The 25,645-nt window shown below is 38.6% G+C and overlaps 1 protein-coding gene across 3 annotated transcripts in view; it reads right to left on the bottom strand.

Moving 5' to 3' along the window:
- The window catches only part of LOC108695905 (myosin-binding protein C, fast-type), a 70,057-nt gene extending 45,232 nt beyond the window's left edge, over positions 1-24,825 (bottom strand). The window contains exons 1-2 of one of the 3 annotated variants that reach the window (XM_041569613.1): positions 24,705-24,825; positions 2,084-2,203 (exon numbers count right to left, since the gene is read on the bottom strand). In XM_041569613.1, coding sequence (XP_041425547.1) covers positions 2,084-2,203; positions 24,705-24,726 — 142 coding nt within the window. In that variant the 5' untranslated portion in view covers positions 24,727-24,825. The remainder of the gene's footprint in view (positions 1-2,083; positions 2,204-24,704) is intronic. The other 2 variants (XM_041569612.1, XM_041569611.1) reach the window with 2 other exon arrangements.
- Between the last annotated feature and the right edge of the window lie 820 nt (positions 24,826-25,645).

The following is a 25,645-nucleotide window of genomic DNA, read 5'->3' on the forward strand; positions in this document are numbered from 1 at the left end:
TAATTATGAATTCCCAGACTGAAGAAAACAAGATTCATATAATTTATATAGTGTAATTAAAGTTAATTTTGCTTGACTAATGTGATAAAATAGGATTTGGAATGGTTTTGTTTTGGGTGACGGGTCCCCTTTAAAGGGGGACTGAAGCAATGGCAGCAAGGAGCAACCTCAAGGTTGATGGAGACAGTACATATTCTTTCCTACAGCCCAGCTTGAAGGCCGGTTATGGTGAGATATGGAGTGAAAACATTTGATTTCCTAGTTACGCTTTGAATGATTGCTGAATTGCTGATACACAAATGTTTATATACATATATATATGGACTAAAGGGGCCCTGATCAAAGTTTGGACCTCAAGGGGACCCGGCAACATCTGATGCTGTCTTCTTAACAATTTTTGGAGATTGCTTCATTTACTGGATTTATTGGATTATTCTACTCAATTTTGACAAAATCCCATGCAGTGTAATTGTGACTTGTGTACAATGTGGCAAACACAGAACTCAATATTGCACAGAACGGTGGAAGAACTGAGCCTACTGATGTCCTTGTTGCTCAGTAACCGCTCAACCGTGACAGACGAAGACATGATTCTTAGTTCTGAAGAAATGAAATGAAAAAGGCCTTCCCCTTTAAACTACAGGAACAGAATGTTTATTTGAAGCAACGTAGGGGGTTCTTCACAGTGAGGACAGTGAGGTTGTGGAATGCACTGCCAGGTGATGTTGTGATGGCTGATTCTGTTAATGTCTTTAGAAGGGGATAAGCAGTATATCCAACGCTATTGTGATACTAAAATTAGAATTAGTATAAGATATTGGTATCAGTAGTTTATGTTAGTGTATGGAGGGATCATTGTGAGTGTGTGTAGGTATGTGTGCTGGGTTTCATTTGGAAAGGTTGAACTTGATGGCTTTTTCCAACCCAACTTAATTATGTAACTTTTCAATAACGGCCTTCTGTCGGATTTAGTAAGTATAGAATGAAATACCGATTACTGATTCATGCCAAAATCAGTTATTCAAATAAAACAGGATCGAAGACATACGCACATTACACATATAGACTGCACACAGCACTGATACACACAAATCACATAACGGATAATAATAATATACACATACATTAAACATTTCATAGTCATCTGAACACAAAACTCACAAGATATTACACAAAACAGACATGTAGAGTAATGCACGGTGCAACAGCAGGAGGTTATTCTATGAGAAAATCAGTACAATTAACACATATTAAAATGAACAGTTTAATTATAGAAATATAGTCTATTTTGGTTTTCAGTGGCATAATATTTCTCAATAGTGATGGGCGAATTTGGGCCTTTTCGCTTAGAAAAAAAAATTTGCGAATTTTCCACGAAATTCACAAAATGTCGACAAATTCGGGATTTCTTGTTTTTTTTGACGCTGGAGAATTTTCGCTGCGTTTTTGCGAATTTATTCACCTGTGGTGAATCGTGGGAATTCGCCGAGAATTCGTGCCTGGCAAATAAATTCGCCCACCACTATTTCTCAACAAACTTGTGGACACTGAGGAACTTTAACTAATGCTCTTTCAAGTAATCCCAAGCAAGGCAACTAATAATAACTCATTGAGACTTTAAAAAACCACTGCACTTTAAATGTTCAAATGAACTGTGTTATTTTATGGTATCACTGCACTCTGTTCAAGCAATGAGAAAGCTTAAGGCGACATCTATCCCTGTTGTGTTATACAACACATCACTGGCCCCTTCACCAGATGGAGGTCTATACGAAGTGATAAGGAAGGTTACAGCCAGAAAGACTTGGATAATTGCAAATCTCTAACTACAACTTGACACGCAACCTACAAACAACATAATAAAAGCTAAATAAACATAGATTCAGCAATAAAGCTAAATAATAGTAAAAGCAAAAATAAATATAGTTACTGTGGCCCTTTATATAAGTTAGAAGGAAAAAAATAAATAAATATATATAGAGAAAGAGACAGAGAGAGAGAAAGAGAGACAGAGAGAGAGACATAAGGTGCACACCATAGACAGTTGTCTTGGTGCCTGAGCAATATATATTGACTGCCTTACCCTGAGGTGCTTCTTGTGGCGGTGGTGCCTCCTTTGGAGCCTCTTTTGGAGCCTCTTTTGGAGCCTCTTTTGCTGCCGGCTTAGCAGCTTGTTTTGGAGCTGCTACCCCCTTTTTACCTGCTAAGGAAGTAAAAGATTTTTTTTTTGATTTTTTTTGTACATTTCAGAATTTTTCTGTAATTTATATATCGGTCCATAACAGAACATTCCATTCTGATCTATGACTAGAAGAGTGCACATATTAATATCCTGGTAAACTCCGTCATCAGTTCTAGAGTTGGGACAGGCAATTTTAAAATGCACCATTGAGTTGCCACCAATTTTAACCATAATCATATGACTTCTTTATGTGACTAAAAGTACGGTAGTCCTTTCACAACAGAGAAAATCCACCCCTGAATCTGCTACTTGATGTGTTTGTCCAGTCCTGGTGGCCCTTGCGTGCTCAATTAGCTTTGCCACAATGTCAGTGCTCGAGGGCCCAGGTCCGGACTGAGAATTAAAATAGGCCCCAGCATTTCAAGTACATAGAGGCCCAAACAGCCCCCACCAGGCCACTGAATACTGACTTTCTATGGGACCTTATAGCAGCCCCTCTGGCATTTGCCAGAACCCACAGATTGCCAGTCCGGGCCTGCGAGGCCCTCTATGGACCTGAAGAAGAAGGTCGTATTATTTTCTCTGTAATAATGAAACAATACCTTGTACTTGGTTTGGACCAAGATATAATTGATCCTCATTGGAGGTTGGTATGCACTGAATCCACTATTTTGGTTATTCCCAAATCCTTTGAGAACAATTTGGCTGAATACCAAACCAAATCCAAATCCTAATTTTCATATGCGAAATAGGATTGGGAAGGGAAAAAGAGAACCATGCTCACAGCACACGGTTAAAAACACCTTTACTTTTTTGTTTTGTGATGAACAGTCACATGGTTTTAAGGATTCAAATTCATTCGGCCAGGCACAAGGATTTGGCCGAATTCTGCTGAAAAAGGCAGAATCCTGGATTTCGTGCATCCCTGTTGGAGGCAAAACAAGCTTTTGAATGTATTTAATGTTTTAATGTTTTTTTTAGTACACTTAGTTATAAAGATCCATATTGCAGATAGACCCCTTTTCAGGAAAGCCCTAGGTCCCAAGTATTCTGGATAATAGGTCCCATACTTGTATTTAAATAAATGAATATTAAAAGTATGTCCCAAAAGGGAATGCACTGCAGCCATTGTTCATTGTTGATGCCAGTTGATCTCACTGTAGTATTTGCCCATTGCTTCAATAAGTATTTTTTATGGATGACTTATACTTTTTTTTTAACCACACTTTATTTGTAACCTTCCTTTTGGGCTGTGACCTTACGTGTCTTAGGAGACATCTAATGACTGGAATATCCACATAAAATAGTCCTGTGTGGAAAGAGGCCTAATATAGCCTCTCCAATCTAACATAACGCTGAGCCATCAGATAGAGGGATGTATTAACTCTGCTCACTTCTCATAAGACACCCACACTTTGCCTCACACCCTTGTACAGTGCTTAAATAAGATCTGGTATGCGCACAAGGACTCTGGTTCCAGAAACTCTGCATACAGTAAGGAGAAGATAGATTCACTTGCAGGCCTTCTCATCTCTCCCCAGAGGCTTTTTTCTTGTTGAGATATCCAAGCCTAGAGGCAGCTGTTGGCATTTGTGTGTCTGTGTTTGCCTCCTGGATTCAGACTTACATTTCTGAAATGACACTTTATCATGCTCAAGATGCTTCTAATTTCTTAACCCGAGATTAAAGGGCCCAGGGAGTATTATGTTTGGAAGGAAAGGTGATGCCTTCTACCGCACTTGCACAGAACTTAAAAACCAGGTTCTGGCTGATATATCAGGCAAAACTTAAGGTTACACCACCACCATATTTTTTTCATTTTCTCAGGTGTCCCTCAGAAAGCATTAAAGTTTTTGGATTTTACTCTACTGTGCATGTGCAAATCTAAGTCTGTGCTAAGGACGCCTCAGCAAGATGGCAGCAGAAAGTTACTTCTTTCCCATGGCCAGAAATCAGGCTTTTTTTGTCCTTTAAGATGTGCATGCACTGACACTAGGAATTATTTCCAGCCTGGACATGGAGGTACTGTAGTTCCAGAGTTCCACAGAGGTGCGAGTCAATAGGCGCTTCCAGTCTAGGATTGGGCTGCTGGGACACTGAAAAAAAACCCAGTGGGCGAGACAACTTTCTCCCTTGCCTGGAACATAGCCTCTCCCCCTTCTGGACCCAGTAGTGGCAAATTAAGGAGAAGGTAAGCGGTAGATAAGAGTGGGGATGGCTAGGTTGGACGCCAGGTTCCCGGGAAGAGGGTCCTTCAGCCGCAGTACTGGTCCAACCCTGGGTGCTACTTATTGAACACTACTGCTATTGTTAATGCTTAGTGCCAAAAATACAGGGGTAAGTGCAATAACTCATATTGTTGCACAAGTTGCAATTGTCTTTTTTTAAGTGTAAAAAAGACTCTAATAAAAACTTCTCCCTGTAAAAGCTGGTGAGGTCATGTAGCAATCAGTGGCGCTGCACTTTGCAGATTGTAAAGTCTTTCTTTGTTTTGAGCTTTTTGAGATATTCTGGGCTTTTTATATTAGTTTGTGATTCTTTATAATTTTTACAAAAACGAGGATTTTTAAGTTTTTTTCAAGGTTTAAAAGACTTCTAAAACTAAACAAATTGGAATTTTGATAAGTAGGTCTCCCATACAGAGGATTACTGTCACCTTCTTTCTCTATTTCTGCCATCTTGCACAGTAATATCACCTCTCCCCCACTAATCGTAAGGCTTCCCATTGTTTCGGCCCATGACAGTTGCACCACTGTTGAAGATACCTTTGTCTTTATACTGTAAAACACTACAAAGAACCCAATAATGATAAACTAAGCTAATTTCAGGTATAATGTTTGTATGTAGATACACATATATAAGTGTTTATGAGACAAGAGGAAGGAGGTCCCCAAAGAGCTTACAATCTTTAGTCACTTTACAGCAGGGAACCTCTCAAAAATGACATGGCAGTGAGTTGGGTTGTGAGATTTTTTGAAATGGCAGCAAAATGTGATATATTCCTATCATGCAAACCACAAGTATAAACGCACAGGATCAATGGACACAAAATTGCATCCATATGTGCTATTGTGTATCGGGCAGCTAATGCCTATGTGCCCCTTTAGCCTGGTCTGATGAACTACACACACAAATGTACAAATTGACCCTAGGGAAACCTGGAATTACCAAGAGTTTAGATCGGACAGTAATTCCAGGGTTCCCTTAGCTTGGGGGTTCCCACCCTTTTATACCTGTGAGCTACATTCAAATGTAAAGAGTTGAGGAACAACACAAGCATGAAATAGTTATTGGGGTGACAAATAAGGGCTGTGATTGGCTATTTGGTAGCCCCTATGTAGAACTGGCAGCCTACAGGAGGCTCTGTTGGCAATACACATGGTTTATATACAACCAAAACTTGCCTCCAAGCCTGGAATTAAAATAGAAGCACCTGCTTTGAGGCTACTGGCAGAAACATCCAGGGGGTTGAAGAGCAACATGCTGCTCCTGAGCTACTAGTTGGGGATCACTATCTTTAGCTGGTAGCATCAGTAGCTGTTGATGACTTGCACCTAATAAATAATACAACAATCATTTCATTAACTCTACAATAGTACAGAAAGATAATAAAATCAGTTGAATATGCTGTACAATTCAATATTGATATAAATATACACCTTGAGTTGTCCTCCAAACTGGATGCTTAGATCATGTCCTGATCCACACCAGGCACTGAAACTTTTGTTAGGGGGCCAGCATAGTAGGCATGGGAGTACCACCATAGAAGCTTTATTTTGTATCAGCTGGTAGGTGCTCCACAATGAACCAAACTGAATCAGAAACTCAGTACAAAATGTGCAGATATAGCTTGTACAAAGAAAAAAGGACCCGTACTGGTAATGCAACATGTCTGAGAGCCCAGCATTGCATGAATTTCAGAATTTCGATAAAAACGAATATAGGGCTGCAAGTCCTAATACTGAAAATAACCAACAAATATTACACAATATAATATTCTCTTTTTACTTTTACCAATATTTATCTTTCAAGGGGTCCCTGTAGATTTAGGGTCCCAGAACAAATGTCCTTTCTGTCCTACAATATATAAATACATGTTAATAATAATAATAATAATAATACAATAAACCTAGGCCCAGAGGGCAAATCAGTAAGCCCCATAAGGAAGACTCTCATTCAGGCTCCAAACAAGTCAAATCATGGGATTTGCCATTAAATAAACTGTGGCTGCAAGCAGGCCCAGATTTGTGGAAAGGCCACAAGGCCCGTGCCTAGGGCGGCAGGATTTTAGGGGGCGGCATGTGGCCCAACCACATCCACAATGGTTCAGAAACACTGGAGATACGCAGGAGATGCGATAGTTTTTTACATTTCCTGTGCGCCAATCCCCATTGCTCTGATGAAAATTTGAGCGAATAAAAGGAAGGGGACGGGGGCGACGAATGGCAGTGGGCCTCGGCGCACCTGCTATTTAAATCCAGCCCTGGCTGCAGGCAATTCTGCAACTGTCCCTCATACATTCCCATAGTGTGAACTCTAATCTCTTGATAACACCCTTGCCCCATGTGATGCTTTGGTCTCATAACTATTTACTAATTGTCATATGGCTTCTTCCTTCTATTTCCAGAAATAGAAATTTCATGTGTGAAATAGTTGGCTAATCTATTCCTTACTAATTAAAGTCCCCACACCTGGAAGTGTCCTCCCTTCAGCCTTACCCCTCCCGTCCTGTCTTCCATATATACAAACTCTGTCTCCCACTTGACCTTTAGCTCCCCTTCTCAGATTGCTGCCTTTCTGGGTTCTCATCTAATTGGGGAAGGGAGCCGAGCAACAGTCTGTTTATTAAACATGTGGCCAGTATATTATTAGCTCTTGGCCTCCGACCAATTAAACAAATGTGCATTCAGCAACATCCAGGCCTTGGGGCAAGGTATACTCAGTTTCATCACGTCTTATAGGAGGTCTTGCCAAGATCAGAACTTGCCAGGCAGTTTGGGTACCTTTTTATTTTTACAACGTGTTTATTATTTGTCATAAACAAGTCAATAATGGAGCAGTACATAAACAGAATTCCAAAATATTGAATGTAGAAGTATACAAATAGCAAATAAAGAACAAGCGTAGATAATTAAAGATCCAACTTAAATCATAAAAATAAATCTGAACAAAATAAAAATTACATTAGAGCAAAGAAAAAATACATGAAAAAAAAAGTATTATAGCACTTATGGCGGAATGTAATTAAAGTCGCAAAGAGAAAAACAATTTGCACCAATATGAATTAAAATCCACATCTCGCAATGTAATATTGTTCCTTAAACTGTTATTGCATTGCGAATTTAATTTCACATTGCGAATTTTAATTGCGCACTCTTAAGAAGTGCTTAAAGGTGTCGTAATCTTTTGGAGCAAACATAACGACTTTTTCAGTAAGAAGTTTTATTACATTTACTGCACATTGACACAAACTATAAAATTCGCAAACGGTCTTCCACTGTCTGAAGTGGTCGCTAAACAGTTTCCATGTTCGCAAAAGCTATATTAAATTCTCAAAGCATTGCGAATAGTTTTTCCGTTACCGACTTTTATTACATTCCCCCGTAAGAACATAAAATGGGAAATAATTAGATAATTTCCATAAAATGTTTTTACTTACTATCCTCTCATTCAGGTGACCTTACGAATCCCAATTTAGTCAAAATTCCTTCTTGGGTTTATTAAATAAATCTAGATAACATTTTGGGCAATAAGAGCTATTATTAAGATTATCAACTTTTTTATAACAGAAACCGTAACCTTTACGTATTCATTTTAAATATTGCAGTCTCCAGTTCTCAGCTCCCAACCTAGTATTATAATGCTTAAGAAATTTAAGAAACTGGACTGATGTAATAGAATAATCCAGGAACTTCGACCTGAAACTAGCAGAAAGCTGTAAAGGATCATTAGTGATGGGCGAATTTGCGCCGTTTCGCTTCGCCGAAAAATTCGCGAATTTCGCGCGAAATTCGCAAAACGGCAAAAAATTCGCGAAACGGCGCCGGCGTCTCGTTTTTGACGCCGGCGCCCGTTTTTTCGACGCCGGCGCCCGTTTTTCGACGCCGGCGCCCGTTTTTCGACGCCGGCGCCCGTTTTTGACGCCGGCGAATTTTTTCGGCGAATTTTCGCGGGCGTTTCGCGAATTTATTCGCTGGACGCGAATCGCGCAAATTCACCGCGAATTCGCGCCTGGCGAATAAATTCGCCCATCACTAAGGATCATCCATTTTTTAAAGAAAATTTAGAAAATGACTAGATATAAAATTGACTTTATTACAAAAAGTACGTTTTATAAGCTTATTAATTAAGTCAAGTCATTACTTGCAAGAACTAATGAGCTAGCATTAAAATATATAACTGTAGATGTTCTTTAATTTGAAAATATAAAACTCTCTCCTTGTCAGAAAGGTTCAATTCATTTTGTAACACTTCCCAAGAAAGAACCTTTCCTTTATCTAGATCCAATACATCTTTTAGCAAAGTTGGAATATTGTTCTTAAACCCAAGTAAAGAGGAAGGAAATGGATCAACAAAATCCTTTACATTTTGAACTGGAGTAAAAGGAGTAATACGATGATCCATGCCATGGTTCTTAAAAAGAAATCTCCAAACATAAATGGAATCTCTGAAAATTGGATTACTTTTGAAATAGTTGGGAATATCGCACCACTTCTTATAAAGAATCGATAAAATATGACCAAATGAAGGATGCCAAGACTTAATTTCTGGATTAGTATATCTAAACCCTCCATATATCCATTCCATAACATAACGTAGCAATGAGGCTATATTATATTTTCTGAAATAAAGTACATTTAAGCCCCCTTTTGATGGGTTAAATTGTAACTTGGTCAAGGCAATCTTTGGTTTAAAAGAACGCCATAAAAAGGATGACAAAGCTGAATTTAAAGCTTTGATATCAGAATGCCTAAGCAATAATGGGAGATTAATTAAGGGGTAAATTAATTTAGGAAATATAAGCATCTTGAAGAAAAAAATAAAATTCCTCCCCCTTAAATTTATTTATTTATTTATTTATTTATTTTTTATTTTTTGGCTTAAAATATTTTATTTGATTTTCATATTAAACAAATGAAATCAAAATGACAACAAATTTTATGCAGAAGAAAAAAATATGTTGCATACGAGACAATGGCATGATATTATCAAAACTATATCATTCATGCCCCTTAAATTTAAAGGTGCATCCTTCCATTTTTTACATTGAGATGAACAATTGAAATGTTATAACTTGGTCTAATCAACTGGAATTTTCAAGCCTAAATACTTCTTTAGGTTTCATTTCTTTTTTAAAGCAGATTTAGAAAAGAACCCAGAAACATTTATAAATTCTGTTTTTCGAGAATTGATTTTATAACCCGAAACCTTTCCATAAGAAACCAAAATATCAAAGATTTTATATTATGTATTTATTTCATTTATATCTGCCTGTCTGTCTATCCGTTACCTATATATAAGGGAAATTTACTAACAATCTCATGTTTTCCTTAAAATTACTTCCCCAAAGTTTGCTATTAACCATGAAAACTGTTCCCACGCAAAATCAAGTGATCAATATTTTGACAGTAGTAAAACTTACTACAATTTGGATATACATCATACTGGTTGTGCTACCTCAGAGCAGATGAGCATTATTAAAAACCGTAGAAAATATTTTTGCCTTTTGATGGATAAGGTTTTAATCTCGTATTTATGCTCAACTCTCCGACGACAACAATCTCTACTCCTGTCTCATAGCCGTTCTGATGTGTCTGAAAGTGTCCAAGACAAACAGTTATGGGAGCCTCCAGCCAATGATCCCACAATCAGGCCACCTAGATTTGCCTTCACATGAGATTAATCTAACGGCCTTGCTTTGCTTTCCCCTACATATAGTCCACTCTAGCCCAATTGGCCATATGATGCAGAACACATACTGATACTGCTCATTGGGTGATAGACTGCATTACATACTTATCTCCTTCACTTATCTCCTTCAAAATATGTATCCCAAAAATGTGTATGTTGTACAATCAAAGGGTTGCGGGGGTTGTTCATATTTCTGCACATGTGGGGTTTGTGCAAATAATCCTTTTGACCCTTTGATACCCTAGCTGCTGTATATATTACAGTTCCCATGATCACCCCCTGCCAGCAACCTTGTGAGTTGTAGTTTGGCAGCAGCTGGCGTGTGAAATTTGTCCTGGGATATTATCCCATAGGAATCAGATGCCCCCGTCCCCCAGTCTCACTGCAGACACTTCTCACAGCAAAGTGCATATTTCCTTGGCAATCCAAATATACTGACGCTTCAACTCGTTTTTCAACAGCCTCTTAACTTACTATCAACATGTGTTATTCAGTCCAATATATATATATATAGAGAGAGAGAGAGAGAGAGAGAGAGGGAGAGAGAGAGAGAGAATAAAGTACCCCCTCTTGTAAAATATAAGGATGCTATAAGTTTCCAAGGAGTTAAATAAGCATAAAAAAAGGCCGAAGTCATGGAACTCTAAAGTGACTTCTAAAAGCCTCATATTTTGCAACAGTGGGTACCTATTTATTATAATATATTATATATATATATATATATATATATATATATATATAGCAATGTAGAAAAGCTCGCACTCACAGGACTTATCAAAACAAAAGATGGTGTTTATTCAATGAAAAATGACTAACGTTTCGGCTTGCACTCAAGCCTTTCTCAAAGGCTTGAGTGCAAGCCGAAACGTTAGTCGTTTTTCATTGAATAAACACCATCTTTTGTTTTGATAAGTCCTGTGAGTGCGAGCTTTTCTACATTGCTATCGATTTTTTGGGCGTTTTGCACCCAGGCAGTGATGACCTTCTGACGAGCTGTGCCGGCTTCCAACTTACTTTATATATATATATATATATATATATATATATATATATATATATATATATATATATATATATATATATATAATATCCTGCATGCTATATATATATACACATATTAAAAGGTATTTTATGTCTATCATCATAATTTATCATATCTCTCTCTATATATATATATATATACAGTATATATATATATATATATATATATATATATATATATATATATATATATATATATAGATATATATATATATATATATATATATATATATAGTGACAAGCTGGCTGCTTGCACATGCAATTTGTGGAGGAATTAGTAAATGGTAAGGCAGGTAAGCAGAGGATCCGGAGCATAAAGGCAGTGACACAAGCTTCTTCACAGAAAAAAACTGTTTATTTTCCAGCTTCTAAATGACACAGTCACTTAATCACAGGGGTGAGCATTGCAGCATACAAACAGAAATCATAAAATAAAACCCTGCCTACTAGGTGCTACCTTCACACAATTGAAGAAGTCCCTAGACTGGGCCCCTTATGGGGCAAAACAAACACAGGTTTGGCTCATCCCTGTACATAGTCTTACCCAGACTCTCAATCCAGAACCTTGACCAGCTCACGGTCCCAGTCAACTCCTGCTTTGTGCAGATGCAGCTAGTCTGGGAGTTCACAACACAGACAGGTCTCCTACCTGCTGTACCCTGCTGAGAGACATTCCCTAACACTCCAATTACACTTAAATATCTTTCCACATGACAGCCTTTCTGTGAAAGGGGAGCTCCAATAATCATACTGGATTTGCGGAATGGAGTGTTTGGCTCCTACCATCCTTAAATATTCCTGGAGCTTATCTCAATCACTGGGGAGAAATCCAAGGCCAAACACACATTTTTACCAATTTCTGTGACCATTCTACCACAATATATCCTGAGATAACAGATTCCTCACGGACAAGACATCTATCTATCTATCTATCTATTAATCTATCTATCTATTAATCTATCTTTCTATCTATCTATCTATCTATCTATCTATCTATCTATTAATCTATCTATCTATTAATCTATCTTTCTATCTATCTATCTATCTATCTATCTATCTATCTATCTGTTTGTCTATCTATCATCTCTCTGTCTATCTATCTATCTATCTATCTAGCAGCTATCTATCTGTCTGTCTATCTATCATCTATATATCTATCATCTATCTATCTATCTATCTATCTATCTATCTATCTATCTATCTGTCTGTCTGTCTATCTATCATCTATATATCTATCATCTATCTGTCTGTCTGTTTGTCTATCTATCATCTCTCTATCTATCTATCTATCTATCTATCTATCTATCTATCTATTATCTATCTATTATCTATCTGTCTATCTATCTCTATCTATCTATCTATCTATCTATCTATCTATCTATCTATCTGTCTGTCTGTCTGTCTATCTATCATCTATATATCTATCATCTATCTGTCTGTCTGTTTGTCTATCTATCATCTCTCTATCTGTCTATCTATCTATCTATCTATCTATCTATCTATCTAATATCTATCTATCTATCTATCTATCTATCTATCTATCTATCTATCTATCTGTCTGTCTATCTATCATCTATATATATATCATCTATCTGTCTGTCTGTTTGTCTATCTATCATCTCTCTGTCTATCTCTCTGTCTATCTATCTATCTATCTATCTATCTATCTATCTATCTATCTATCTATCTATCTATCTATCTATAAATCTAGCAGCTATCTATCTATCTGTCTGTCTATCTATCATCTATATATCTATACATCATCTATCTATCTGTCTGTCTGTCTGTCTGTCTATCTTTCTATCATCTCTCTATTTGTTTGTTTTTCTGTCTATCTATATAATTTTTTCTTTAGCATTATGACAAAGTTACAATTAACCAGTTAAAGCAAAGGCATGATTTTGATATAACCTACTATGTAATAAAATAGATTGTAACAGTCAGTTAGGAAGAGATCCCTTCTAGCTACTGAATGCTTCTGTATTCTGGGCTAGATCGATAAAACTTCCTTCTCTGACCATGGTGTGGCTGAAATTATTGGGGAGTCCGATCACCGAGGTACAGACCCAACACAAATGCAACGCCATCCTTAAAAAAAATGGTTATTGTACAACGTGAAATATGTTAAATATGACAAAGGCCAGGATCTATTAGAAAAGCAATGTCTACAAATTCCAAAAAATATTTTGTTTCATAAAAAAACATGTAGTGGAGGATTAAGTTTCTGATTGCTTCCATCTGATTCAAGCGAGCACTTTGGCACCATTTCAAAAAAGATCATTTATCCCAATGGTGTTGGCTAATGTGTTTCTTGGCAGTGCCCTTAATAACAACAAAAATGTGGATGTTGTGATGTAACTGGAAAGTAACTTTGATTTATTGTCATGTTTTATTCTGCATAAAAATGTAAACGGTATAGTGTACGCCATGTGTCCATCACTCCCAATTACACCCATGCCCCTTTCCAGTAAGCTCCACCCTTTTTGAGGTCCATGCTTAGCAATTGTCCTGCCTAATCAGGACTTTTGGGAATTATAGAAATCCATATGTGGCTTGAACTTGCTTCAATCCTTCATTGCATTACCCATGCATTTTAATACTGAGTATCATATTCTCAAACAGCACTCGCTTAACAATGGAATGTGCAAAAAAAATGGTGGATTTTGCACTTTGCACCCTGCCCTGCACATAGTAAATAAACCACAGTATCTTGCAACTATCTTTATTTGCCTTTTTTGTAATGTTTATGGCACCACTTATTATGTAAACACTCCTATACGGAAAACCCCAAGGCACAAGCATTCTGGGAAATAGATCCCCTGCCTGTGCTCATACAGCGGCTACTGTTCTGCTTTTTTTATTTAGGTTCAGTAATATTGATTTGTAGAGTGTGGCTGGTCCTAGATTAACTGCCAAATACTCTTAACAAATTAAAAATTCAACATTTCCTCTCCCCTTCATTTTACCCCATCTCCCATTTGTACAACCTGTAGGAATTCTGCAAGGCTTACGTTTAGTGATAGATGAATTTGTGGCGATTTGAGACGTTTTGCCACAGGCGAATAAATTTGCAAATCTGCCGCGAAAATTCGTGGGCGTCAAAGTTTTTTTGAAGCCGGCGATGGAATCAACGTCAGCGACAATTTAGATGCTAACGACGAGTAACGGACGCCCATTCACTTTAATTGGCGCCGGCGTCAACTTTGAAATTCGCGGTGAAGTGTAGAGGGACAAATTTACCCATCACTACTTACGTTCAATTATGAAATCTTGGAAGCAAGCAGAACAAATTAAGACAATGGTTTTTCCTTACTCTGCAGGTAAAATGTCTAGAGGAATACAGAAACATATGGGATAATGTAAATATTCCTCTGCTTCAATCAGTCACATTATCCTCACATTTGTCATCTTTATTCAAAAGGGAACTGTTTAGTTTTTCAGGGTAGAACTGACAGTTCTCCCATCCCCCACTTTTCATCACTCGCCTCCATGTTAAAATGAAACACTGCAGAAGTGAGAGGTCATGTCTGCACCATATTTAATCCCTACCATTGTACAGGGACTGCTTAATGACTTGTAACATGTCTGTTTGCACATTTATAAGAGTGCAAAACCAGCAGACACCATAAAAACTGATTCTACTCTCAATTACAACTGCATTGAAAAATAACCTTTTTACTGCAAGATGGCCATCTGTGTTTATTCTACCCAAACCTGCACAACCCCACAATCTTGCTCCATAATATACAAAAGTACACAACCCTTCCACTTTTGTGAGCAATGCAGAATACTGCATTACCCTGAATCCTTCCCAGCAATATACCAGAATGCCTACCCCCATAAAAACTGCCCAATCCTTCAACTTTACCCCTTAATATACAAAGCTGGCCATTTCTGTAACCTCCAAATGCTCAAAGCTTGCATAGCCCCACCATAAAGGGTTTGGGGAACTCATGATGCATGCAGCACAGGAAAAGTAAGGAGATGGGGACCTTGAGCAGAAAGGGAGCACTGGTTTAATTTATTATGATCCCTATCCCAAAGTTGGGTGGATTCATGGTCAGGAGCCTTATTTTTTTTACATATCTTGCACCACACACCCAAAAGCCAGGGGTTGAGAAAACATGACTAATGCATGACTCACATGCTGTTCCGGCCACTAGTGAAGTGTGGGTTGACCCAAAACTCTTGGTGACCCACAGGTTGACCATTGGTTGGGAGGGTTCAGGTTGAGATTTGACCAACCATTGCAGGTTAAGGTTGGGTGTGGGTCCTACAATGGCAATATTTTGCTGGTTAGGTTCGGTGCAGGATAAGGTTTTGCGGGTTAGGGTCGGGTGCGGGTTGAGTTTTCCCTGACCCTCACATCACTACTGGCCATTGTAGATAAATTGTTCCTTATTCCACTGGACATGAGATTGGAAAAATGACTGGAAGACTGTAAAAGGATTGGAGGAACTGAATTCCTAACCTGCACAGAGTAATTTTAGGAGGGTGGATAAAGGGAAGTGGGAGAACGGGGCCCCATCTCTGAATAAAACCTCCAAACCCAGTGGTCACAGGATAAAGAAAAGGGTCAAAAGCACATCAATGGGAACCTCCGGCAGGATCATTGAGCTCTAACTGCATGGAACCATCAAGCTTTGTGCACCATTAGCCTGAATGAAGATGTGGATTACCAATTTACATGTAAATATCTGAAAAGATAGAAGGCTTTACCAGTGCTAGGTGCTAATGTACTAAAAATTGCACCAATAAGTGCACAATGTACAAGGCAGTGGCAGCTGGTGCAGAGTTGCAAATGCACCGCTTTGTGCTCCTTTCCGAGTTTGCTTATTATATGTCTATCAGCGGCAGTCACAACTTCTGATTGGCAGGTCTTGAGTAGTAGTTTTAAGGCTTTGTCCAGTCCTACATCAATACTTCTTGTTGGACCCTTCATGCATCTTATTGTATAGACCACATTGGTGGGTGAGAAGGTGTAGTAGCTGTGGATATGGAATTCCTCTAATCTGCCTGGAATTTGGATTTTATCTGAAGAGAGGATGTGGTGGTACATTTTGCATTTCTTCCTTTCACATGGGATTGTTCCATTACTGCTGGACACTTGTTATAATAAGCCTTCATAGGTTTGGCAGTTGTCTAAACACCAGCAGTGGTGGATCTGGAAATATTGTTTTCAGTCTCTCATCTGTCTGCAGTGGTTTCTGGAACTGTCAGGCTATTTTACTTGGAGTCTTTAGCTGTGGGATTTCTGCTGTTACAAATGGTATACAGTTTATCTCTCCATTCTGTTTGTATTATAAGACATGGTTTTTGGTGATCTTGGTGGCTCTTGGGTTGTGGCCTCTTCTCAAAAAGTCTTTACTAAATGTTCCAAAGCTACTGTAGTAGCTTAGGTCTTGGCTGTAGATGATGAGCGTTTTCGGTGGTCAGGTTTGTCTGTGGGTTTTCGATATACTGTGGTTTGTAGGGTATTGCTTTGGATGTGAATGGCTATGCTTAGGTGAATATGGGTGGCAGAGTAACTTAAAGTTAATGTTGGGGTGGAAATATTATTGTGGAACTTTGAGCTTTGATCTTCATTTCACCCGTAAGCATGCACTGCATACATTAGATCAAAGGAAACCTAGAATCTAGGATGCTGACATGTTAGTATTTTTAAGTCATATTCTCTGTCCCATAAAGGGGTCACAAAGAAGCATTGCATTTGCTATTGGTGTAAGCTGAACAGAATAATTGGTATAAAACCTAAGACATCTCCCTCGGGGTCATTTATGCCGTGCAGGACAAGGTTCAAAGTGCAAAAAACAGGAACAACCCACCATCTTTTTTTTTTATATTACAGTAGGCATTCCCCCTCCAGCCCCCTAAGTTACCCATTATACACAGGCCATAATGGAGTCCTGTACTTACCACCTGCCCTATGGCTGGCGATAAGGACAGGGCTGCCTTGCACCTGCTGATGCTGCACTCTGCACCTAGCACCAAATTTCCTATCCATCCCTCTTGCTGCTACGAGCCTTTGTGCAGACACACAATCTATGGAATTGCATACTTCCTTAGGTTAAATCAGCCAATGAATACGGAGTTGGGAAACAGTCATTCATCATGTATAGGTCAGCTTGATAGGATTCTCTGCTAGATCGTTTATTAGGCTGTAAATTATATTTATATTATATTTCAGAATATACAGCCCTAGATTACTCTGGTCTGGCCAACAATGATGACTAATTGGTGATTAATCCCTAAACAGGCATTAATCGTGTACACTGACTAGGCAGTGCCTGACAGATATAGGCTGATATGTGCAGGACCGCCATCAGAAATCGCAGGGCCCCATACAACAAAATTTCCTGGGCCCCCTGGGCTGCGCCCACCGCAAGCCCCACCTACAGGTCCACCCTCCCCACCCTACAGGTCCACCCCCACCACACAGTAAAAAAAAAAAAAAACATTGGTGGCTAGGGTTCCCACATGTTAATAAAAAATAAAAAAACATTTGTGGTCAGGGCCCCCCATTAAAAAAACATTTGTGGTCAGGGCCCCCCATTAAAAAATATTGGTGGCTAGGACCCCACATGGTAAAAAATGGATGCCAGGGCCCCCCCCCTCCCCACATTATAAGGAAATTGGTCACCAGGGTCCCCCTTAAACGTCCATGTAAAAAAACCCAGAAGTTTAAAAAAAATTGGTGCCCTTTAGGGGGGCCCTGCCATGTTGTACTTACTACATTAGTGTGGCCCACCTGCTGTCAGTGAGCTGCCAACTGCAGAAGGGAGGAGGGGAGCACAGGTGGCTGAATCTTCTTCCAGTGACAGCATTTTCTTCCCTTATTGGTCACAGAATTTAAAGTCCTGGTAAAGCTGCATGGTGATTGGATGAGCTGGCGGAGAAGTTCAAACCTCAGCTATCCAATCCGTGAGCAGCTCAACCGGGACTTAAACTCTGTGACCAATAAGGGAAAGTAATGGACAGAAGCTGCCTCCTCCTGTGCTCCTGCCCTGCCTTCCCGAAGTCAGCAGCTCTCAGAAAGCAGGGGGGCCCGGCTAATCAAGTAAGTGCGGCGTGGCTGGGCCCCCCTTACCCTCGGGGCCCCCTACAACTCTCCTCCCTGTCCCCCCCTGATGGCGGCTCTGGATATGTGCAACTGCTGCACTCTGCCTGTGTTTTGCTACATAACATTAACAGGACTATGTTAAAAACATGATATTTCAGAGTCAGGAGTAATGTGGTCTGTTGTATCAATACATTGTTATTATTATTTATCTGGTACATTTGGAGGTAAAGAGTTGGTAACAAGAATATAATATATTAGTCAAGCTACACACCTGTGACCAAATTTGCTCCATTTTTAACTGATTAAAAACCTCAACTACTTTTGCGACCAAATAGCTTTTGCGAACGTTCACAGAGTATGTAATAAAATTTCGCAATCACAAACCGTTTTTTGCAACAATATATTTAATAAAACTCCAGACCAGGTGTTAAAGGTTCGCAATGCGCAATTAAAATTCACAATGCAATAAAAGAATAAAACATTGCAACAGGCGAAGTTTTGCTCTTTGTGAATTTTATTATATTTCCCCTTATGTGAATTCTCTTAATGAGCTTGTGCAAGTGACGATTTATTGCCATTAATGTGGGCTATGAACAACTCAATGAGTTTTCTTTCAGCCTTCACAGAGAGCTATCATAGGCCGTAGGTAGGAGACACATTCTTCTTTAAGGATTGTGCTTTGATACTGGGTATAGCTTGTGGAGAACCTGTCTAAAGGACTATAGCTTAAATCCTGAATAACGCAAACCAGATATAGAAGAACCTGCTCTGTTGAGTTTTTCCAAGTGGTTATGGTGACTGGGTAACAGATATTTCATCTTTCTACCACAATCAGCTATATTATTCCAACAGGGGTTGAATTGTATTCCTTTATTGGCATACTAGTCAAATGGGTTGCTGAACCGAGCCTCAGAAAATCATTATGTATTCTGCCCTTTCTACAATAAAACTGCTGCAGAACTTTGAATTCTTTGTAATGAGGAGCCGCTCATTCAGCACATGCTGCGCAAGCATATCTTTCTAAGCTTAAAAAGAGGTCAAGCTGAAATACCATCTTTCTGATTTATGACCCCTTAATACCTCGGGCATATTTGATTTCTCTCTAATCCTCCTGCCAAGCTCTTTTCAGGCTCTCGCAGGTCCCTTTTCTGCATGCTGCAGCCGTCTCTTGTGCTGCTTGGAATGCCAGCCTTTCCAGATAATGTCATACATATCCTATAACAGGAAGGATGATAACCATCTATACAGCTCTTATACTATCAATAGTAGCTAATTATTTTTAAAACCACATCATCCCTTTTATAGCCAAAGAGAAGCAGGCCCTATGAATATGACAGATGACATGACCTAATTACCGCCGAGCAACAATCTGCAACGTGTTTCTGCAAATTCAGAATCATGTGGGGAATGCGGCGCTAATTTGTCGCGCTTATTTCTCAAGATGACAAAGTTTTACTCAATCAATGTTTTCCTGCACAAAGCCTTTTAATTGGTAGAACATAAAAGATAATTTGCCAGTTCCCTGACAGACGGCAGTTGTACCGTCATATCCATGTGGCATCCCAAACAGGAGTTAGGATTTGCCATCTGAGCTGCACTGGTTATGACCCTACATTATGATAAATGACCCATGTGCCCAGACACTACCAACAAAATTACCATAACGTGTCTATGAAATTGACCTAAAAACATCTAGGCATAACTGCAGTTATTTATTAGCTTTAGCTTTATAAATAGTTCACATCAGTGTTGTCTATTCTTTTCAGTCCATTGTAGTGCCCAGGGTTGGACTGGGCCAACGGAACACCAGGAAAAAACCCGGTGGTTCCCTAAAATGCCCGTCGCTCTTCAGCTGCATTCCCTCCCCCAATCACAGCAGTTAGTTAATGTGTATGCAGGGGGGAAGGGCTGTCCATGAGCAAGCAGTCAAGCAGTAGGGGCCCCAGAGATGGTTTTGGGGGCCCCTGGGGTAGGAGCCCAGTGGGCCTTTCATACCCCAGTGCAACCCTGGCAGTGCCCACCATCAACGACAATATTTTAGTGTGTATCATTAAAGGAGAAAGAAAGTCACAATTACTGGGGGCTGCCAAAAGCTATTTAGGATTATAGGACTATAAGCTTCTTCTGGAAGAATGGAAAGATTAGAAATTAAAAATAAAGGCAGTAAGTGGAAAACGTTGCCAATAGAAGGCTAATTCCATGATTATGCAGTAACACAGTAAGAAGTTTGCCCCAGCCCTGCAATGATAATTAACAAGTCAGAAGCTAATGAATGGCAGCGCCTGATTGGTTGCTATGAGTTATTGAACATTACCTTTCTTACAATAAAATACAAATTAACACTATTCCCCCCCCCCGTGTGCCATTGTCCAGATACTTTTGTTTTTACCGCTATGGTTAATAACTGCTTTGATTTATATTTGGATTTCTGCACAAGATATATAGAATCTATTATATAGAAACTTATTGTCCAAAAAAGCTCAGAAATATGGCGCCATTTCTCATAGGGTCCTATTAAAAAAAAACAATTCTTTATTGGTGGACTGGGTTTAATGGGCTTTTAAGGATTTAAGGGAATTGTAGTTTGGACTGCAGGTTGGTGAATAGGGCACAGGAGACAAAAAACAAATGGGCAACTTTTCTTTCTAAGGAACTTTTCATATGATCTTCAATTTTTCTTTTTATAGTTTTTTATTTTTTTACATTCTTCTTCTGACTCTTTCCAGCTTTCAAATGAGGGTCACTGACCCCATCCAAAAACAAATGCGCTATAAAGCTACAAAGTTATTGTTATTGCTACTTAATATTACTCATCTTTCTGTTCGGGCCTCTCCTATTCATATTGAAGTCTCTTATTCAAATCAATGCATGGTTGCTAGGGTATTTTGGAACTTAGCAACCAGATTGCTGAAATTGCAAACTGGAGAGCTGCTGAATAAAAAGCTAAATAATCCAAAAACTGCAAATAATAAATAATGAAAACCAATTGCAAACAATCTCAGAAAATCTCTCTCTAATCTCTAATCTCTCTCTAAGACCATGACGAGGGTGGTTTCCCTCACAGCCACCAGCAGATTTGTTTAGAATTAAATCATAAGAGACTGGAGTTGTTATACTATGGAGTCTTCTGCAGATAATGTGTGCTTATTTATGTTCAAGGCTCTAAATATTCTGATTCTGGTAAAGATTGGAGCATTTATTTTATGATGTTTTTGGTATATTTTTAAAATTTCATCCAGTTCCTGTTGTTAATGTAAGTATTTTTGGTTAGGGGTGTCTGATGTGGGCCTGAGTTTACGAGAGCTCTCTGCAGATTTTTTTTTTTTGTGCCCTACATAGGCAACTCCTAACTGGGGAATTCCATTATTTTGAAGTAGAACATTTGATTTAGACAGTGATTGCGGCACTTTTTTGTTATTAAATATCCAAAGGACATGCAAGCACAACAAATACTTTCCATTGGTTGTTGCCAAACCCAGTTACTCTCAGATGAAGCAGTCAAATGATTGCTTTTAACACCTTGCTTTAACAGGTTAGCACTAGTACGTATTATCATGTCATAATAGTAGTTGTGAGGGTTGCTCCAGTTCTAGTGCTCTATAGCAAACAATCAGTGGGATACCTGTTTAAAATCTAGCATCGAATTGGTCGACCTGACTGCTGGTCACCTTCTCACAAATCCCTAAGGCAGTGATCCCCAACCAGTAGCTCAAGAGCAACAGCTCACCAACCCCTTGGATGTTGCTCTCAGGGTCCTCAAAGCAGGTGCTTATTTTTGAATTCCAGGCTTGGAGGCAAGATTTAATTGCATAACAACTAAGTATAGGGCCAGTCCACATAGGAACTACCAAATAGCAAATCACAGCCCTTATTTTGCACCCCAATGGACTTTTAAATGCTTGTGCTGCTCCCCAACTCTTTTTACATTTGAATATGGCTCACAGGTAAAAAAAGGTTGGGGACCCCTGCCCTAGGATCACACATATAGATATCTATGTACATTTGCTTCCAAAATAAAGTAAGAACACTTATGTAGATTGTACATTGTTACAACATACATTTGGCAAACAGACCTTGACATTTAGGGAAGTTATAGCCATATGGCTAGGATCCCCAACCTTTTTATACCCAAGCAACACAAGCATTCAAAAAGTTCCTGGGGATTACCAGTTGTGGGCTGTGATTGATTATTGGTAATCCCTATGTGGATTGGCAGCCTACAGGAGACTCTGTTTGGTAGAATATCTGTTTTTTATACAAGCAAAACTTGTCTCCAAACCTGGAATTCAAAAAAAACACCTGCTTTGAGGCCACTGGGAGCAACATCCAAGGGGTTGGTGAGCAACATGTTCAGTGTTGGACTGGGCCAGCCGGCCCAGCTATGTTCCCCTGTCCCCCATTACTCCAGGCCGACCCTGAACATGTTTCTCACGAGTCACTGGTTGTGGATCACTGCTCTACGGTGTCACTGGGTTGGCTCTCACTATACTAAAGATTGCTTTCACCCAAATGGAACCCAGACAGCCAAGCACTCCCATCAGTTCTAGAGACTTAGGAAGCGAAGACAAGGTTTCATGGGCATGTTTTTATTGACTCGTAATTCTTCATGAAAGAAAGCTGTAAACACCCTCTCAGGTTGGCCAGAGTTGAAGTCGAAGGGTGGCAGTCGTCTAACATAGAGATGAGCTTGAGTTTAATTATTGGTTTTAACTTTCTATGAACAGCAGTGTGTGCATATTATCTGTAATATTATATAATACGTTTAGGCTCACTGATCATTTAAATACAAAAATGATATATATATATATATATATATATATATATATATATATATATATATATATATATATATATATGTATATATATATAATGTAAGTCCGACCTGGTGCACTCACAACTGTCTAACGCATTGCCTAGGTGCTGGTCAAAATAATCATTCAAAGTATCAAAAACAGACCGCACTCCAAGGGCTTTGTGTAAAAAAATTGTATTTTATTTTCGACGTTTCGGCGCCATAACTCGGGCCGTCCTCAGGAAGGTATATATATATATATATATATTAGAACATATGTCAGCACTGTGTATGTAATATTTGAAATTGAATATATATAATATATTATATATTTGAAGTATAACCCACAGCATTTGTAGATATCCCATTTTCACACAATATTGTATCTATCCATCCAAAATCAAATAGCCAGTTCAGCACCTTCTGTCATATGACGAATATATACGAATAAGGAGGTATTTACAGAACTGTTACACATTTTAATATGGAGTAGTGACCCATTTCATCCAATCATGGGTTACTACTAGGAAAAAATTACACAATATATATATATATATATATCAATGAAAAATAAGCCAGCACCAAGGGTCTTATTATGAAAAAAAATATGTATTAGTTACATGGTATGTATAACCAACGTTTCAGTCCCACTTGGGACCTTTTTCAAGGTATATATATATATATATATATATATATATATATATATATATATATACAGTAATAAATATTAATATTGTAGGATGACATAATAATACATCAGAAAATAATTTTAATCGAATGGAAAAATAATATCTGTCTCTTTAAAAGATATTAGTAATGACCAATTAAGGAAATAAAAGTATAATCTCTCATATCTGAATACTAATTATTAAAGTATTCGTTATACATTTCTCATCCTTGGGAGATATTTATTCAAGTGTTAAAGACCAGTTATGTGAACCCAATAATTACATTTATTAGAATATAATTTGTACCCTTGAGGTTGAGTTCAACTGGAATCAATTTCAGCAATACAAAGCCTGAGTAGTATAACGTGTGCATATATTTTGTTTAACTAATTCAAAGTTGAAGTGTTATCAAACCTATGACTAATGCTTATTTCCCTTTAATTATGCAGATTTGTGGCTAAAAGAGTTGAATACATAAATTAAAGGAGGTCGGCCATATAGATTTTATATCCCTGTGTATTAAGTGGTTGGTTGCATTAATGATAAGGTAAAAACCAACAGTTCTACCAAATCCCAACATATAATTTGAGATAAACCTTAAAATAGGTTACAAGGCAAGTTAAGCCAGTGGAGAAGATACTTTGAGGTCTAGCCATCCTGTTGGCTAAGCAGCCTCATGTTTAAAGCAGCGCAATCTGTAGTCTCAGGGGTCTTCAACTTGGATTGAACTACTTCACCCAACATCCCCAGGAAGCTACTGAATGTCATGACATGCTGGTAGAATAAAATGCACCAGCACAGGCATACAGCAAAACCTTGTTGCTAAGATATATAATAAATGTTATAATGTAGCAGAAGAGATTTTGATGCTGGTGGAAGGTATTGAAAACCCTGTTATCTGTCTTCCAATTATGCAGTCAAAATTTACAATGTTTTCTTTTTGCAGGAAAGAGGAAACTCCTATAGACATTTTCTTCATTTAAAACCTACTGATGATACTATATTTAAACTATCCTCCAATAATTGAGTATACAGGATAAACGGTCCTACCCGCTTTTGATGGCTCAGGCATGGTTGTCTGTGTCACCCTCTCCTTGGGTCCAGGCACAAACTCCTTCTTGAGTGGTCTCCTTTTCTCTTTAAAGACAGCCTCTCCTCTCTTGGGAGACGTTGACAAATGTCACCTGACCCGGGGACTGGTTGCCAAATTCCTAAACCGTTCCATAAACTTCCCTAAAACTCTTAGAGGGGGAGACTCATGCCTTAATAGTAATGGGCAGTGGAGGGCATGGGGGTCTCATTTTGCCCATGAAAAAGTTATTAAGAGCTTTGCAGCCTAATTTATAATCTGTAAATAAGACAGAGGAGCCAGCTGCTCTTGTATGTATAGCAAGAGAGAGACTGAAAAAAAAAACGAGGAGGGGGGATGGAGAAGCTGCAGATGATCTCTTTTAGAATGAGTTTATGGAAAGAAATATGTATTCCTCTCCAGGAATCAAGGATTTAATCTTTGCTTTCAAATGGATTTAATAAATAATTCCAGAAATACATGGCAGGACGTAGTTGAATTACTGACGGAACAATGGACTATAGCTTGGATTTGACTTCAAGAATGATGGGTAGCATACACAAGAAAATGTTCTGTTTGTGGCAAAACATACTTTGCAGTGTTTTTAAACCTCTTCCCAAATTAAAGGGTTTCCCTGCAAAGAAAGGCCGGGATAAGAAACAATTTAAAAAATCAGGGCAAGGTACAAAGTGCAAAGATGGGTGTAAATGCCCAAAATACATTTGCTCCTTGCACCATGAGGCACAACTCATTGTGCTCATAGAATGTGCCTCCCTCTGAATGCACTGCTGAGTTGGATTTGGCAGCACTGCATACAGAATGGGCCCATGGGCATCCCACATTATAGACATGGGGAGCCTTATTTATCAAAATCCAAATCTTTCTGTGTATTTATATAAAAAAAAGTCAGACCAAACTAGAA

The sequence above is a fragment of the Xenopus laevis genome, chromosome 7L (genome assembly GCF_017654675.1).
Source record: "Xenopus laevis strain J_2021 chromosome 7L, Xenopus_laevis_v10.1, whole genome shotgun sequence".
NCBI classification, from domain to species: Eukaryota; Metazoa; Chordata; class Amphibia; order Anura; family Pipidae; genus Xenopus; species Xenopus laevis.